Source organism: Nothobranchius furzeri, chromosome 11 (assembly GCF_043380555.1).
Source record: "Nothobranchius furzeri strain GRZ-AD chromosome 11, NfurGRZ-RIMD1, whole genome shotgun sequence".
Taxonomy (NCBI): Eukaryota; Metazoa; Chordata; class Actinopteri; order Cyprinodontiformes; family Nothobranchiidae; genus Nothobranchius; species Nothobranchius furzeri.
In genome coordinates this window covers 66,792,323-66,807,664 of record NC_091751.1, presented here as the reverse complement: position 1 = coordinate 66,807,664, position 15,342 = coordinate 66,792,323, and the positions used below count along the sequence as shown (strand labels likewise).

Below are 15,342 nucleotides of genomic sequence, written 5' to 3'. Positions count from 1 at the left end.
CCATACAGTGTTGGGGTTCTTCGGGTTCTTTCTTCAGTCTAGTAGTGGTGGCAGTTGGCCACACAGGTGCCCGATTTTATTTTTTTAATTGGTATTTAAAAATTATTTTGCCGATATTGAAAAAATGTAATATATGGGTCATCTTCTAATCTATAACCTAGCTCACTAGAGACCTGATGCTGGCCGTCTTTTGTTATGTGAGCCGGATCACTTCGTTACACAGACTGTTTATTTACTTGCAGCAGATGTTTTACACAGATGGTGGTGATGTAGAAGGAAGATGTTTCAGATTCAGTTACAAACTCACTGTCTGACAACAGTTTTCAGCTTTAAATCTCAAATGCACAAGCGCGAGTCCATTTGCACAGATGTAGGAGTCGAACAGCAGCCCTAAGCAGCTCCGTGCAGGTACAAGGCCAGGAATTTACTGAAGGTTTCAGGTTTGTATCCTGCCAGACCTGCTGGAACCTGCAAAGAGTCACACAGAAGTCCATCAGACCCCCTTTTGTCCCATAATCGATATTGTACAAACCATTTATTTGATTTAAAACACAGGTAAAGTGTGGATCTGACTTAAATATGCATCAAACATACAGAACATCATAAACACCTGCATTCCTGCAGGAACAGAGACTCCAAATAAAGCAGGTATCACCAAAGTATTCAAATATTTGCTGCAGTTCAGGAAGAAATTCATTCAATTCCTGTTACAAGGAAATATTTCTAAATGGATAGGATGAAAGGCAGTAATGAGTGTCACACACTCGGAAACGTCTGACCAAGTCCTCCAGAGAGAGTCTGACGGTGCCGAGAGCTGGCTCATAGAGGGGTTTCGTACCTTCACCTGCTTCTTCTTGATGAGTGGTCGCACCTTTGCAAAATCATACAGCTCAGCATCTTCATCCAGCCACACCTGCAGTGGGCAAACATGCCAGAAACAGTTTACTTTTAGTTTCTTGCACCAGAAGGTCTAAGAACAGCGGTTACAACATGCTTTCAACAAGTCACAAGAAAGGATCTTCATGTCCTGAATGACTTCAAAGGAATCCCTCAGAAAACACACCAAAGAGGAAGCTGTTGGATCGACATTATTTATAGGTTACAGAGAAACTCCTGTCAGAAGGACCAGAAAAGCCCTTTAAAGTCCCTCCCTTCCTAGCCATTGGAAGCAGGGTGCTTTCACGCCTGGCTAGGTCAGGCGACCGGCAGGAAATCCCCCAGAACTTGACACCTTCATTTGCTTTGCTTTGCTGTCCCACTGCATCTTTACAAGGGCACAAAGCCAGCTGTTGTGGGGAGGGCTCCTGCACCTCCTCACTGCTCCACGTCGGCTCACCAGACATTCCATTTACCCGTCAGCTGTCTTTCTCCTCCCGGTTTGCTTTCCACACTGGGAGGGACCTGCACCAGGGTTCAGGTGCAACCAAACTAAGACTGCTTTAAAACGAGCCCCAAGGAAGAACCCAAACTAAGGTCTGATACATGGATCAAACGGCGCTAGCAATCCAAAGGGTTCAAACGGAGGCAGCTGGACTTTTCTTAAAGACGTCTTCGAGAAACCAAAGAAGTCCAGTTGCCTCCATTCGAACCCTTTGGATTACCGTGACCTGAACGACTGAGAACCGCCACCCGCAAGCGGCGCCGGTGTCAAAGTGAAACGTTTGATTCTCTCACATGGGTCTTCAGTGCACACAGCCCACCTGGTTCTTGATGCCATCATCTCCAGAGAGATCCGTGGTGTTGAGCTGGAATACGAGGAACTGAAAAATTCTGCCATTGGTCCCCACCGCCTGTACTGTGATTGGATGCTCCAACAGACTCCTGGGCTGAGTCTGACACAAAATAAAACACAAGGCTGACTGTGTGTGTGTGTGTGTGTGTGTGTGTGTGTGTGTGTGTGTGTGTGTGTGTGTGTGTGTGTGTGTGTGTGTGTGTGTGTGTGTGTGTGTGTGTGTGTGTGTGTTGGATGTCCTTACGCCAAACAGTTTGTGTGCACGGGCCAAGGCGTTGCCAAATGAGAACATGACCATCTTGGCTCTGAACTGCTCAGGTAGTAGCTTAAAGCCGGACTCCTCTATCTCCAGGAGGTAGAGTGTGTGGGCATGAGGGTAGGCGTAGTCCCCTATGAACCCTGGTTAAACGTGAGACATAACGTAGCTACCAGAGTTACAATCACACTAACAGAGACCTGGACACAGTAAGCGAACAGAGCAGGGACAGGCTCACCTGTACAGTTTACATCCTCTTGGTAAACGTTTACTTGCTGCAGGTCGATGGTGGGGGACACCGGGTAGAAGGTTTCCAAGATGTGATCCGACGTTCCAACCACTTCGTCTTTCCCACAGACCCCTGGGAGAGGATCCATGGCGCATTGCAGTAAACCGTTCTGACCCCTGACCTGGAATAGGTCTTCACCTAATGCATGAAACAAAAGTTAGTGAAAACGCACCAAAACCACGGTGGCGGCGGTGTGGTGTCTAAAGTGGCCTCAGTCCAGCAGCAAATACAAGCAGCTACTTCACTCCATTAGTATGTGCTTGTATATGCGTAATCACATTATCATCATCGTGAAATTAACATCAAGTAGGTGGACGTTTACTAACGATGAGACATGTTTTTGGACTCATTGATATTGTATGCTTGTTATTTTTCTCAGAAACCTCTCTGGTTCAGCAGCTAAGCTAGGTTTGATGCTAGTTAGCATGCTGCTCAATAATGTTCAAACTAGTTTACTGCAACCGGAAGACAGGAGAAACAAGTTAGCAAAATAAAGCAGCCTCGTGTAAATTTGTGAGAGAAGTTCCTTCTCCTGGGCATAAACGTTTGTCTGCAAACAACGCAAAAGGCCACTGGGTGGCGCCAAGAGGCCATGGTTATTGAGGATCTGGTCCAGAATTAAGTACCCTTAATTACAGTGCTGAAAACCAACACATGCAATTCACTTAATTCAGCATTCAGCACAAAAAATTAAACAAGCCCAAGTGTTGCCTCATCTCCTAAAAGATGAGTCAGAAATCCTTTGATTCCTAGAGAGAGGTCAGGCTCCATCAGCTGGTTTTTTCCCCTAACCTAGGGATGGGTACCTTTGACATTTGAATCGATTCGGTACTAATGCCCGGTACCTAGGAATCGATACCGGTACTTAACGGTACCAATTTTCGATACTTTTGAGTGTTTAATATTTTAATTCTCTTTTATAATTAAATACATATTTTTCTCAATATATAACCATATTTGATAAATATCACGATAAATAACATACAACTGTTTGTATTTTAACATCGTTCTTGTAGTTTTATAAGCTGATAATTAAACTGAAGCAAACATCTTTACTGTGAACTAAATTTACTGTGTATCTTCATTCCTTTTGCCGTCCTTTTTCATTTGATTTTTCCTACTGGGAAGTTAGAATTTCCGAGGAGAAATCGAACGCACCATTAGCTGATAACAATGGTGGCATAGGAAGCTAACATATCAAGCTAACGTTATCTTAAACAGTTTATTTAACTGCTGGAGCAGATTAAACCGACGATGCCTCACACTTAGATCGTTGTCGCTGGTTTCATCTTCACCCAATCACCCGTCGCATTTAGTAAAGTGAAGCCAAACTTTAGAGCGCATTCATGTTCTTCTAGTCGGAAATTCGGAGTTCCGAGGAGAAAGTGAACGCACCATTAGCGAAACGGAAGCTAACATATCAAGCTAACGTTATCTTAAACAGTTTATTTAGCTGCTGGAGCAGATTAAAACGACGATGCCTCACACTTAGATCGTTGTCGCTGGTTTCATCTTCACCCAATCACCCGTCGCATTTAGTAAAGTGACGCCAAACTTTAGAGCGCGTTCATGTTCTTCTAGTCGGAAATTCGGAGTTCCGAGGAGAAAGTGAACGCACCATTAGCGAAACGGAAGCTAACATATCAAGCTAACGTTATCTTAAACATTTTATTTACCTACCGGAGCAGATTAAGATGAGGATGTCTCACTTAGATCGTGTCGCTGGTGTCATCTTCACCCAGTTACCCATCACATTTAGTGAAGTGGACCCAAGCTTTAGCGTGCGTTCTTTCTACCATGCTGCTCTGTTTACAACTCGCTCACAGCGACCGACACATAACGCTCTTGCGCATGCGCAGCTGTCTAGGCAAGTTCTCGTTGTGAAAGACGGGTACCGAAACGAAGCACCGTTTCAAATGATGTGAATCGGTGCTCAGTCGGTACTATGGAATTCGGTCGGTACCTTAAAAAGTACCGAATTCAGGCTACCCTAATCCCTAGCCCTAAAATAAAGAGTCACATTATTCTGACTTTCATCTAGCCTGAACCGTAAACAGGACATGTTGTCTAACAGGAAGTTGGTTCATATCCAGAAAGGTTTCTTATAATCATCTAAAAAAATAACAGCTAAATAAATAACCAACTCTGGATAAAATACCTCTCCTCCAAGTGGCAGCCAGTGAATACTTCTCAGCCAGGATCCTCCTCCCGATGGCCGGGTGACTAGACCGTTGCGCTGCACATAAGTGAAGCAGGTTGAGGAGCAACGTGTGGCTGAAAGGTAAAAAGAGTAGGCCTGTAGAGCTTTTCTCACATGGGGATGATGATGGTGCAGTTCTCTGGGAGGCGTACTTTTATAAACTCTGATTTATTTTGTGAAAACCCTACATTAAACCAGACACAGCAGCGCTTCAGCGGGTAGCAAAGGTCATGAAGGAAAACAATCTGTAGAAAACAAATAGGTGTCAAAACTTAAGAGCCTATAATTTAAATCATTTAGCTGCAGTGTCAGGAGTTTTAATCTACAGATAAAACACAGGAATAAAGACCGATCTCTGGATTCTGTAGATTTTGTTGGAAACTTAGTTTCCTGTGATCTTCTGGATTCTTTGACTCCTTGGAGCTTTATTTGGACGACTAATCTTTCGGATCCGATGGAGGCAGCTCAGCTGAAGTATAAACTCTGCAACTTTGAAGCTTTTTGAATGTCTGTCCTCGCTCTTCTTCTGCCCCACAATGGCACCTTTATGCTTTCTAAAGCAAATAAAAGGACCCAGAACCTTTAAGAGGATGTACGACGACGCTCTGCTGAACTGCAAAAGAAGGAAATGTTGCGGGGTAGTTTTAGAACTGGTCTCCCTTCACTGACCGAGGCAATTGTCAGCCAGTTGGAAAAGGAAACATCCATGCAGAACTCTCTGCTCCAAGACGCCATTGCTTGGGAACCCTCTGCACCACGACTATCAGCTTCCAGCTTCCTTCCTTAAAGTAGCATTATGGAAGTTTGACAGCCAGAACATGTATAGAAATAATAAATGTCTTCTTCATACATTCTCCTGCAATGCCCTGGTCCTGTAGAATGAACCCTGGCATTTTTACTGTGATTGCCTGTTTTTCTGTAAAATCACAGAAAAAGAGAGATGCTCGGGTCGAGCAGGCTGCTTCATGCGCGTTCACGCTCAGGCATAGCCCGTAGCATTTGCTATCCGTAGCTTTAGCAGCAGAGAGAGAGGCAGTGCCACTTTGTCGCTGTTCCTAACGCCTAGTGACAAAGCTAGCTACATTTCTGAGGACCCTTAGCTACTTTCTGTAGAACTTTCTTCTAGATATTTCCTGCAAATTAGCAACAAAATAGCCATTTTTGCTCCGAACCGTTCTTTGAACGTTGTTTCAGCTGTCATCAAGGATATAAATGTTACAGATACAAAGGATGTCACTGGTGCTTTAGCTCACCTAGTAAGATGTCGGACTCTCATGCAGAAGACCTGGGTTTGATTCTGGATGTGAACATAGTTTATTTAGAGTTTTTTTTACATTAATGGTATATTTTTTTTACAGTAAGATGCCCAAATTTTTATTTGAGACTCGCCGAACGGCATTGAATTCACAGATAAAAAAGATGTGGGTTCAACTTTCATTTTGGAACAATTTTTCAAGCAAGGGAAGGGAATGATCTGAGCATGCAGGAGGACTGACCCATCTTAAACCTTTGTCAGCTGTGCTGAAGAGAAAGGTACAGAACCAAATTGTTTCATTAATTAGCTGCACGTTCTCCTGTCCTCTGTTCCCCCCCCCCCCCCCCCCCCACACACACACACACACAAGGGACTGTCTCAGCTGTAATTTTCGTTAAGGAGTGTGCACGTACAGCATGCGCGCCTCGTGCACGAGCCTACTATTGAAGCTGCCGTTACGCTTTTGGCCTGAGGGGGCAATCGCAAGCATAAAATTTCAAAACTCCGTAAAGTCCCTTTAACTCTTTTGTAGGAGAGCTCCTGTTGGTGATCGTTTGGAACAGTTTCTCCTTTTTCAGGCGAGATGGTATTCACCCTAACCGACATGGCTCAAGCACGCTGATCGCTAGCATCCGGTATGCTGTGCAGTCCCATAGATACACACCTGTGGTGGATTCTCTTTCACAGACACGACGGTTTACATCCCAACCATCGATACCTTCTTTGGCCATCGCTCACACCACCTCCCTCTCCAACAGGTAAAGAAGACAAATGTTCTCCAGGAGTCAGTTCAGTGTCCTCTGTTAGATGCCTCTCCATATCAAACAAATACTTATTTTAAAGGAGCTGTTCACCAGAGAAAAGTTGCCCATCACGTCGTGGTGGAGGTCTTGCTGTGGTATTTAAAGAGTAACTAAACCCCCAAATAACTATTTTTTTGCTTATAAACTGTAAAATTGGGTCTTTACAAATGCTATCTTTCTATTTCTGTGCATTTTTGATATGTTTGTGTAAACTTGATTAATCTAGAATCTAGGTCTAAAAATGTCTTAGTGCTGCCCCCTGTGGGTTGAACTGTGGCTACTGCAGTTTAAATGTGTGATTGACTGGGGCTGGTACTATTTCACGTCATCAGTAGCCTCCTCCCAGTCCTCCCAGGATGGAAATTCCCCATACATGTCCAATCTAACATGGGTCGTCACGGTGTGAAAATGTAACCTCACGGTTATTTAGACCAAAATTATCACGGTTTTCGGTATTGTCACTGTATTTTTTGTAAACGTGTTACATTTTCAGACAACACTGTACAGGTGCTGGCCAGTAAATTAGAATATCATCAAAAGGTTGAAAATATTTCAGTAATTCCATTCAAAACGTGAAACTTGTACATTATATTCATGCAATGCACACAGACCAATGTATTTCCGATGTTTATTACGTTTAATTTTGATATTTATAGGTGACAACCAATGAAAACATCAAATCTGGTATCTCAGAAAATTAGAATATTCTAAAGGCCAATGAAAAAATGTTTGTTTCTCTAATGTTGGCCAACTGAAAAGAATGAACATGAAAAGAATGTGCATGTATAGCACTCAATACTTAGTCGGGGCTCCTTTTGCCTCAATAACTGCAGTAATGCGGCGTGGCATGGACTCGATCAGTCTGTGGCACTGCTCAGGTGTTATGAGAGCCCAGGTTGCTCTGATAGTCGTCTTCAGCTCCTCTGCATTGTTGGGTCTAGCGTATTGCATCCTCCGCTTCACAATACCCCATAGATTTTCTATGGGGTTAAGGTCAGGCGAGTTTGCTGGCCAATCAAGGACAGGGATACCATGGTCCTTGAACCAGGTGCTGGTGGTTTTGGCACTGTGTGCAGGTGCCAAGTCCTGTTGAAAGGTGAAGTCTGCATCCCCATAAAGTTGGTCAGCAGCAGGAAGCATGAAGTGCTCTAAAACTTCCTGGTAGACGGCTGCATTGACCCTGGACCTCAGGAAACAGAGTGGGCCAACACCGGCAGATGACATGGCACCCCACACCATCACTGACGGTGGAAACTTTACACTGGACCTCATGCAACGTGGATTCTGTGCTTCTCCGCTCTTCCTCCAGACTCTGGGTCCTTGATTTCCAAAGGAAATGCAGAACTTGCTTTCATCAGAAAACATAACTTTGGACCACTCAGCATCAGTCCAGTCCTTTTTGTCCTTGGCCCAGGCGAGACGCTTCTTGCGCTGTTTCTTGTTCAAGAGTGGCTTGACACACGGAATGCGACACCTGAATCCCATGTCTTTCATGAGTCTCCTCGTGGTGGTTCTTGAAGCGCTGACTCCAGCTGCAGTCCACTCTTTGTGGATCTCCCCCACATTTTTGAATGGGTTTGTCGTCACAATTCTCTGCAGGGTGCGGTTATCCCTAGAGCTTGTACACTTTTTTCTACCACATTTTTTCCGTCCCTTCGCCTGTCTGTTAATGTGCTTGGACACAGAGCTCTGCGAACAGCCAGCTTCTTTAGCAATCACCTTTTGTGTCTTGCCCTCCTTGTGCAAGGTGTCAATGATTGTCTTTTGGACAGCTGTTAAGTCAGAAGTCTTCCCCATGATTGTGGTGCCTTCAAAACAAGACTGAGGGACCTTTTAAAGGCCTTTGCAGGTGTTTTGAGTAAATCAGCTGATTAGAGTGGCAGCAGGTGTCTTCTATATTCAGCCTTTTCAGAATATTCTAATTTTTTGAGATACCAAATTTGGAGTTTTCATTAGTTGTCACTTATGAATATCAAATTTAAATGTAATGAACATTGGAAATACATTGGTCTGTGTGCATTGCATGAATATAAAGTACAAGTTTCACGTTTTGAATGGAATTACTGAAATATTTTCAACCTTTTGATGATATTCTAATTTACTGGCCAGCACCTGTATATCAGGAAAATATTGTCCTCAGTTTGTGTCTAAATGTTGCCTAAAATTTGTTATTTTGTAATTATGTTGTTTATTTGTTCACATTTTTCCCCTTTAGTCTTTAAAATACCAATATTTGCCCATAACTTCTTATTTTTTGTCTGTTTGATGTCATCATTAAAAATATTAGATCAGATGATACTCAGTACTCAAGTCGCCTTCTAATCAGATACTTTTTTACCCTTACTTGAGTAATAAACCCTATATCAGGAAAATATTGTCCTCGGTTTGTGTCCTTCCAGTGAGCTTTGCAGATGTGGGAAAATGTCATCAGGCAGTAATCGTTGTTAAATTCATAATTATTCTCGGAGAGAGACCAACTCTTATCGGCCCCTGGGAGCCCCGTAATGCATAGCGTCATTTCAACATGGCGGTGTCCGCGACACGGTTTATATGCAGGTAGCGGCGCTGCGGCTGCTTTATATAGCCACTCGTTGCTTTCTCCCTCAACCCAAATCCTCGGATCACGCATTTTAGCTACAACGCTAACGTTAGCTTGCCTTGCGTTGACTGTAGAGTTGTGGGTGATGGTCACGCAGATGTGTCATGAGATTTGAAGCGTTGCTGCCTTTCACAGACACTTTTTCTGCACGTGCTGCAAACAGGATAGCCGTCTTCTATCAACTGTCCCTCGGCATTCTTCAGATATCCAAAAAATGCCCGTACTTCCCACTTTGTCTTCTTTGAGGGATAATAAATGTCCTGAGCGCTGCCGTCTCCTCCTTTGACCATTATTTCAGCTTTAGCTTCAAGAAAGTTTTGGTTGTAAACAACAAAGTGCGCATGTGCCGCCGGAAACTTCAGCAGATGATACGGTGGCTGGTAAGGGTCACCGCGCCTACACCGCAGCCACGGTAATCCACCGAGATGATAAAAAAAAAAAAAGACATTTATTATTATTGTCAACTTTTTTACCGGGGTTTACCGCTGCACCGGTTACCGTGACAACCCTCACAAACTGAAATCAGACAGGCGTATCATTAATCAGTCAGCAGTGGATGGATAATCTAGATTATTTGACATCAGCTCAGTTCAGGGTGATGATCCAAGTTTGTTAATCCAATCATTGAACAAACAATCTTGGACAAATTGGCAGAGGTTTTATCTAACAGAAGGAAAAGTCTGTTAGATTAATCCAAACATTTACAGTCTCAGAAAGACACGCCTCAGAGCCGATGGAAGTCAACTAGATTAGAAAGTCACAGAATGCACTTTAAAGAACTCGGGGTTTCCTCTAGGATTTTTTGAAACTGTGGCGGTGGGCTGTTGGTCCGTGGGGGGGGGGGGAGGGGACATACGGAGACATTCTAAGACATGAGACAGTATGTTTTTTAGTGAACGTTCCTGTAGGAGTGCTGCTGCGGAGCGCATCACCTGTTTTGTCCTCCGGTGACTTCACCCTAGTGGTGCAGCCGGCGAGCAGCTCTGCTATTTTTGCGGTCAGTAGATCTTTTTGAACTGCAGTTTAAAATTTCGCCATATTTAAATTAGTTTGTGATTATGGTTAGTATACATGCACAAATACACTATATATGTCTTGCATTTACATTGTTGTGATGTATATCCAAAAAATAAATTCTGAAGGTACGTTGTTTTAAAAAAATTTTACCTTCTGAAGGTGTGGCGGCTTGTATTTTGCCGCGGCACGCCGCCATGGAAAAACACACCTAGCGGAAACCCAGGAACTGATAACATCTTTGAATGAGATGGTGAAAAATTCCAGGGCCACTTACTTTACTCAGCTAATTGCTGTGAGTCTGGTTTGACACCGTAAACCAGACTGTTTCACCTCACGCCCCTCTTATGCCACTTTACTCAAGGTCTGACTGTAACAACTTTCTAGCATTCTTTGAGAATAAAATTAAAAATATCAGTGCAGGTTTTTCACCCCCATCTACTTCCTACTCTCCCATCCAACCACCTTCCTCCCAGTCATGGTCTGTCTTTACTGCTGTAGCTCTCCAGATCATTTGCCTCATTCAGAATCACATGAAACCAACTTCAAGCCCAGGGAACTCATTTATCAAGCTTGCTTACGCACAAAACGGGGTTGGAGAACTGCGTGAGCAACTTTCAATGCAAACTTTGGGATTTATGAAAGAAAATTTAGCAGAAAAATGTGTGCAACTTTAAGTTGACTAAGGACCTGACTTACGCACATGTTGGACCTGGAGAGCACCTGCAGTGCTGCTGCTGCTGAGAAGGATACAATTATGAAATCCTGCAGCATTATCACTTGTACCGCTTCGTTTTCACACAGAACAAGACCCCAACAGGCACACACATGCGCGCACAGCTCAGTGCCCTAGTGGTAGGGTGTCCGCCCTGAGACTGGGAGATCAGGGGTTCGATTCCTGGTCGGGTCATACCAAAGACTTATAAAAAAATGGGACCCAATGCCTCCTTGCTTGTCACTCAGCAGTAAGGGGTTGGATTGGGGGGTTAAACCACCAAATGGTTCCCGAGCGCAGCTATGTCTGCAGCTCACCGCTCCCCCAGGGGATGGGTCAAATGCGGAGAACAAATTTCACACACACATCAGTGTGTGTGACAACTAATGGGACTTTAACTTTAACAAACTCACACACGCGTGCACGCACACACACACAGCCTGAAGCGCAGAATACGGAATGCAGAATATCAGCAGGGGGACAGATTGAGACAGAACATCATGCGTCTGTGACAGTGTGTGTGTCCTGTCACTGTGACCCGATTGATCATGCGCCCTGGCTACTTGTACAAGGGAGATCTCCGTTTGGGTGACTGGTTAGCACGTGTGACTTTCACCTGGGAGTCTGGGGATCAAATCCTGTTTGGACCATTTTTTATATCCAACACAGATCTCTCTGAAGAACTCACAACATTGACGGCTTCAGCAACGCTGTGCCACTCCGTGGATTTTCTCTTGCTTGTTTTGCAAAAGCACTTCCTTTCATTTCTCCACCTCACCCACAGGTACCTCAACTTCTGCTTCTGTGAAATTGTGCTTCCTTGATCTGCCTTGATCTACGGTCGCCATCGTCATTGGCGGAGCGCTGCAACAGCTGGCTTATGTACATGCATGAGATCCACAAGGCACTTTGCATTGACCATTTATGGCAGTAAGTGGGCGTGGTGAGGGCGGGATGTGACTAAAATGCAGCTGAGGAACATTCTCGTTAGTCTCCGATTTACGAGGCGGAGATTGCGTGCAGCTGTGCGTACTCCATGTTTGATAGATCACTAACCTGCTTGGTGTAAGTACATTTTTTTGCTGTTTGATAAACGAGACCCCTGCTGATTTTATCCCCGTTTTTTTCTTTATGATTTCATGACGTTATTATTTGTTTTGATCTATGTGAAGCACTTTGTGATTTTATGTATGTGATGAGTGCTACATAAATAAAATGTACTTACTTACTAAAGCGCATGCATTATTATTTTACCTGTATTTCTCTTTGCTTGTTCGGGGCTCTGTGGTATCCCAGAACCGGGCGTGTTTGATGGCATCCTGCACACGCCGATCCTGATCTGGCAGCTGGTTTTCAGGCATCTGAGCCAATGAGAGGAGGTGAGGAGGCAGACCTGAGATCTTTTTGGATTTGGTCAGCCACAGGGCCTGGCGCACACCTGAGAAAAACAAAATAAATATTTTCACCAAACAAATATGCTTTACTCCAATGTTAGCTGGTGTTACATTAAAATGTGTTCCCCTGTCAACAAATGGTTCCTTGCTGATAAAATGTGAGTATAACGAAACAGAATTAAAAATTTGTATATGGAGGAGTAACGAGTCAGGGTACTCATTCTTGTACCCAACACAGGGTGTATCAGGCATCACGATGTTTCCCCTTAAGTGTTTTATTTAGCAAATTTCTAAAAATAGCCCTGCTTACAACTGAAGGGAAAACTCAAGTGAGAACTGTTGCTGGGGGAAAGCATTTTGACAGAACACTTGAACATTAGAACATCAGAAAGGAAAACATCTTTAGTGCAACACCAGCTCTCCCCAGAAGCACGTAATACTTTCAGACTGATTTTATTATGTATGCTACTCTTTCTTCACTAATTTGAACTAAAACTAAGCTGTTGGGGGAACACATTTCGACTCAACACTACCTTCCAGCACACTGGTCCTCTGGTTGAACACATAACACGGTTTCTCCTTGAACAGCGGCAACTCATGAGCGGGCGGAGACTTGAAGAATCTCGGGTCTTTGTAGTCCCGCTCCCACCGCGGGAAGACGGGCTTAGCCAACCCCGGGACAAAGTGCAATCTGTCCGCATAGGTGACCTGCTCCAGCCCGGGGATTTCCACCTTCTCCCTGACTCTCCGGGTCAGCGGGGGCTTGGCTGTCAGACAGCGGCTAATACCGAAGTTTCTCTGGCCATGGCGGGGACCGGGTCCCGCATTAGCACCGACACGTTTAGAAATGCTGAGAAAAACGTTCCGAGAAAACAAAAAAGACATCGGTTTTTTTGGGAGCATATTGCTTTCTGTTCAGCTTCTCCTCTTTGTTTCTAGCTGCAGTTGGGGAGGAATATGGGAAGGTAACTGTCGTCTTCTTCACGAGCTGCGCTAGGACGCCGCCATGTTGGTTCTTCTTCTTCTACTGTTGGTCATCACCGCCTCGCGCCACCTATCGGCCTGGAGGGTCTACATCTATCTATCTATCTATCTATCTATCTATCTATCTATCTATCTATCTATCTATCTATCTATCTATCTATCTATCTATCTATCTATCTATCATCTATCTATCTATCTATCTATCTATCTATCTATCTATCTATCTATCTATCTATCTATCTATCTATCTATCTATCTATCTATCTATCCCACATTACCTCTGAGCATGCGAAGGTTTATATTATTGTTGTTGTTATTAATAATATATTTTTACGGGTGGATGATCACTCTGACATTAGCTGTAAAAAAAGGCCCGACCAGTGACTTTAGATAGAGACCGGTCTCAAGGGCAGGGGGTGGGGGGTGGGGGGGTGATGGGTGAGTGTATGTGCGCGCGCGCGGAGTGAGAGCTGTGTTTTGTGACGTCACTGTCTGCCTTCTCCTGCGCCTGCACCATCCGCACCGCTCAGAAGGTGGAATTCTAACAAATCCACCCACATTAAAACCAATAGGATGTTATTTTTTAATCGTCCGTGGAGTCAGAAAGAGGGACTCAGAAAAATGAACCCCATTGATTCATTTTTCCCTGAAGGTTATTTTTCTGTCTTCCTGTCTGAAGAGGAGGAGGAGGAGGAGGAGGTGGATGTGAGGGCTCGGGATGTATCCTGGAGGTGATTATGCGACATCTGCAGCTTTCAGCGCTCCGCGTTCCTTCATGCGTGCTGTCGTCTGCGGTGAAGCGTTCGGTGTTTGCGTTAACCTGGTGCGGGTCATTCTATATGTGACATGATAATGATGATGATGATGAGGGGGATGAGGAAGAGGATGCTTTGTGTTCTGAGGCAGCACAAAGCATTTAGGTCCGCCGGCCTAAGCTGATCCAGGAGGAAGAGTCTTTATGATGATGATAAATCCTCCACAGATCGTTACTGCAGCCGCAGAGGGTTGTGTGGTATTTCTGGGCTCTGTCTCAGCCGCCTCGCCGCTGAATAAACCAAGATTTCACCCCAGTCTGGAACAACGAGGATTCTGGTGTTAGTGTGTATTCCTCCTGTTTACTTCCTGATGAAGCTCCATGGATCCCCGTTTAAACCCTGCTCTGTAATGGCTGCCTGCCTCATATGTCCTTGACATACAGGACGGACTGGGCCTGCCCCGGCGTCCGGGGATGATGATGGTGGTGGTGGTGGTGGTGGTGATGATGATTCCTGGCTTCTTCTCTCAGTGTTCACAGTGGACCTTGATTTAAAATCAGTCAATTAAGGCACGCGGTGAATGCCAAGGGAGAAGCTTCCTGCTCCACTAAAGGAGGATCAAACACTCCAGCTCTTCTCCACTTTAAACCCAGCTCCTCCCTGTTTGCAGCCTCAGGCCAACAGAAACATTTTTTACACAAATGAAATACCGTTGTTATGATTCTTTAATAAAGACTTGTGGAAGTGGTGATTCCTGCATTGTTGTAAAATGAACGCAATCCACAACAGACACCACTAAAGATTACAGTGCCTGTTTTAAAAATAATAGAAATTAATTCTGATTTAGGAATTTGTGACTCAGATTAAAACAACAATCAGTCAGATAACAAGAAAATTGTGATGCAAGTCTAATTTGTGGAGAAATAAGAACTTAAATTTATACCTCTCGCCATAAGAACAGCTTCTTTCCATCTGCCGTTAGACTTGTGAACAGCTTATAAATACACAACCATGCTCGTCTTCAGTACTTGACATAACGTCACGTTATCGGCCATATTACCATTACCTGCCATTTTTATAGCAAAGTTTTATGCTAGTTTATTATATTTTATTCTACTTTATTCTATTTTTTAATTATATTATTCATGTTATATGTAGCACGTTAGTACCGAAGCAAGTTCCTAGTTTGTGAATCGTTTGTTCACTAACAATGGCAATAAACCTTTTCTGATTCTGATTCTGATTCTGATTATATTGTGTTATTTAATTATACATTTATAATAGTATCCGTATTAAAGTTGGCACTTGTAGCTACTGTACATAAAACATGATGATTAAGGTGGCAT

The 15,342-nt window shown here is 43.9% G+C and overlaps 1 protein-coding gene across 1 annotated transcript in view; it reads right to left on the bottom strand.

The window, feature by feature from the left end:
• mrpl37 (mitochondrial ribosomal protein L37) overlaps positions 1 to 13,283 on the bottom strand; it is a 13,358-nt gene extending 75 nt beyond the window's left edge. Inside the window, exons 1-8 of the mRNA XM_015957605.3 lie at positions 12,791 to 13,283; positions 12,118 to 12,301; positions 4,436 to 4,551; positions 2,227 to 2,415; positions 1,977 to 2,131; positions 1,701 to 1,832; positions 839 to 913; positions 1 to 468 (exon numbers count right to left, since the gene is read on the bottom strand). The exon at positions 1 to 468 is cut by the window's left edge and continues 75 nt beyond it. Coding sequence (XP_015813091.1) covers positions 391 to 468; positions 839 to 913; positions 1,701 to 1,832; positions 1,977 to 2,131; positions 2,227 to 2,415; positions 4,436 to 4,551; positions 12,118 to 12,301; positions 12,791 to 13,160 — 1,299 coding nt within the window. The 5' untranslated portion in view covers positions 13,161 to 13,283 and the 3' untranslated portion in view covers positions 1 to 390. The remainder of the gene's footprint in view (positions 469 to 838; positions 914 to 1,700; positions 1,833 to 1,976; positions 2,132 to 2,226; positions 2,416 to 4,435; positions 4,552 to 12,117; positions 12,302 to 12,790) is intronic.
• Between the last annotated feature and the right edge of the window lie 2,059 nt (positions 13,284 to 15,342).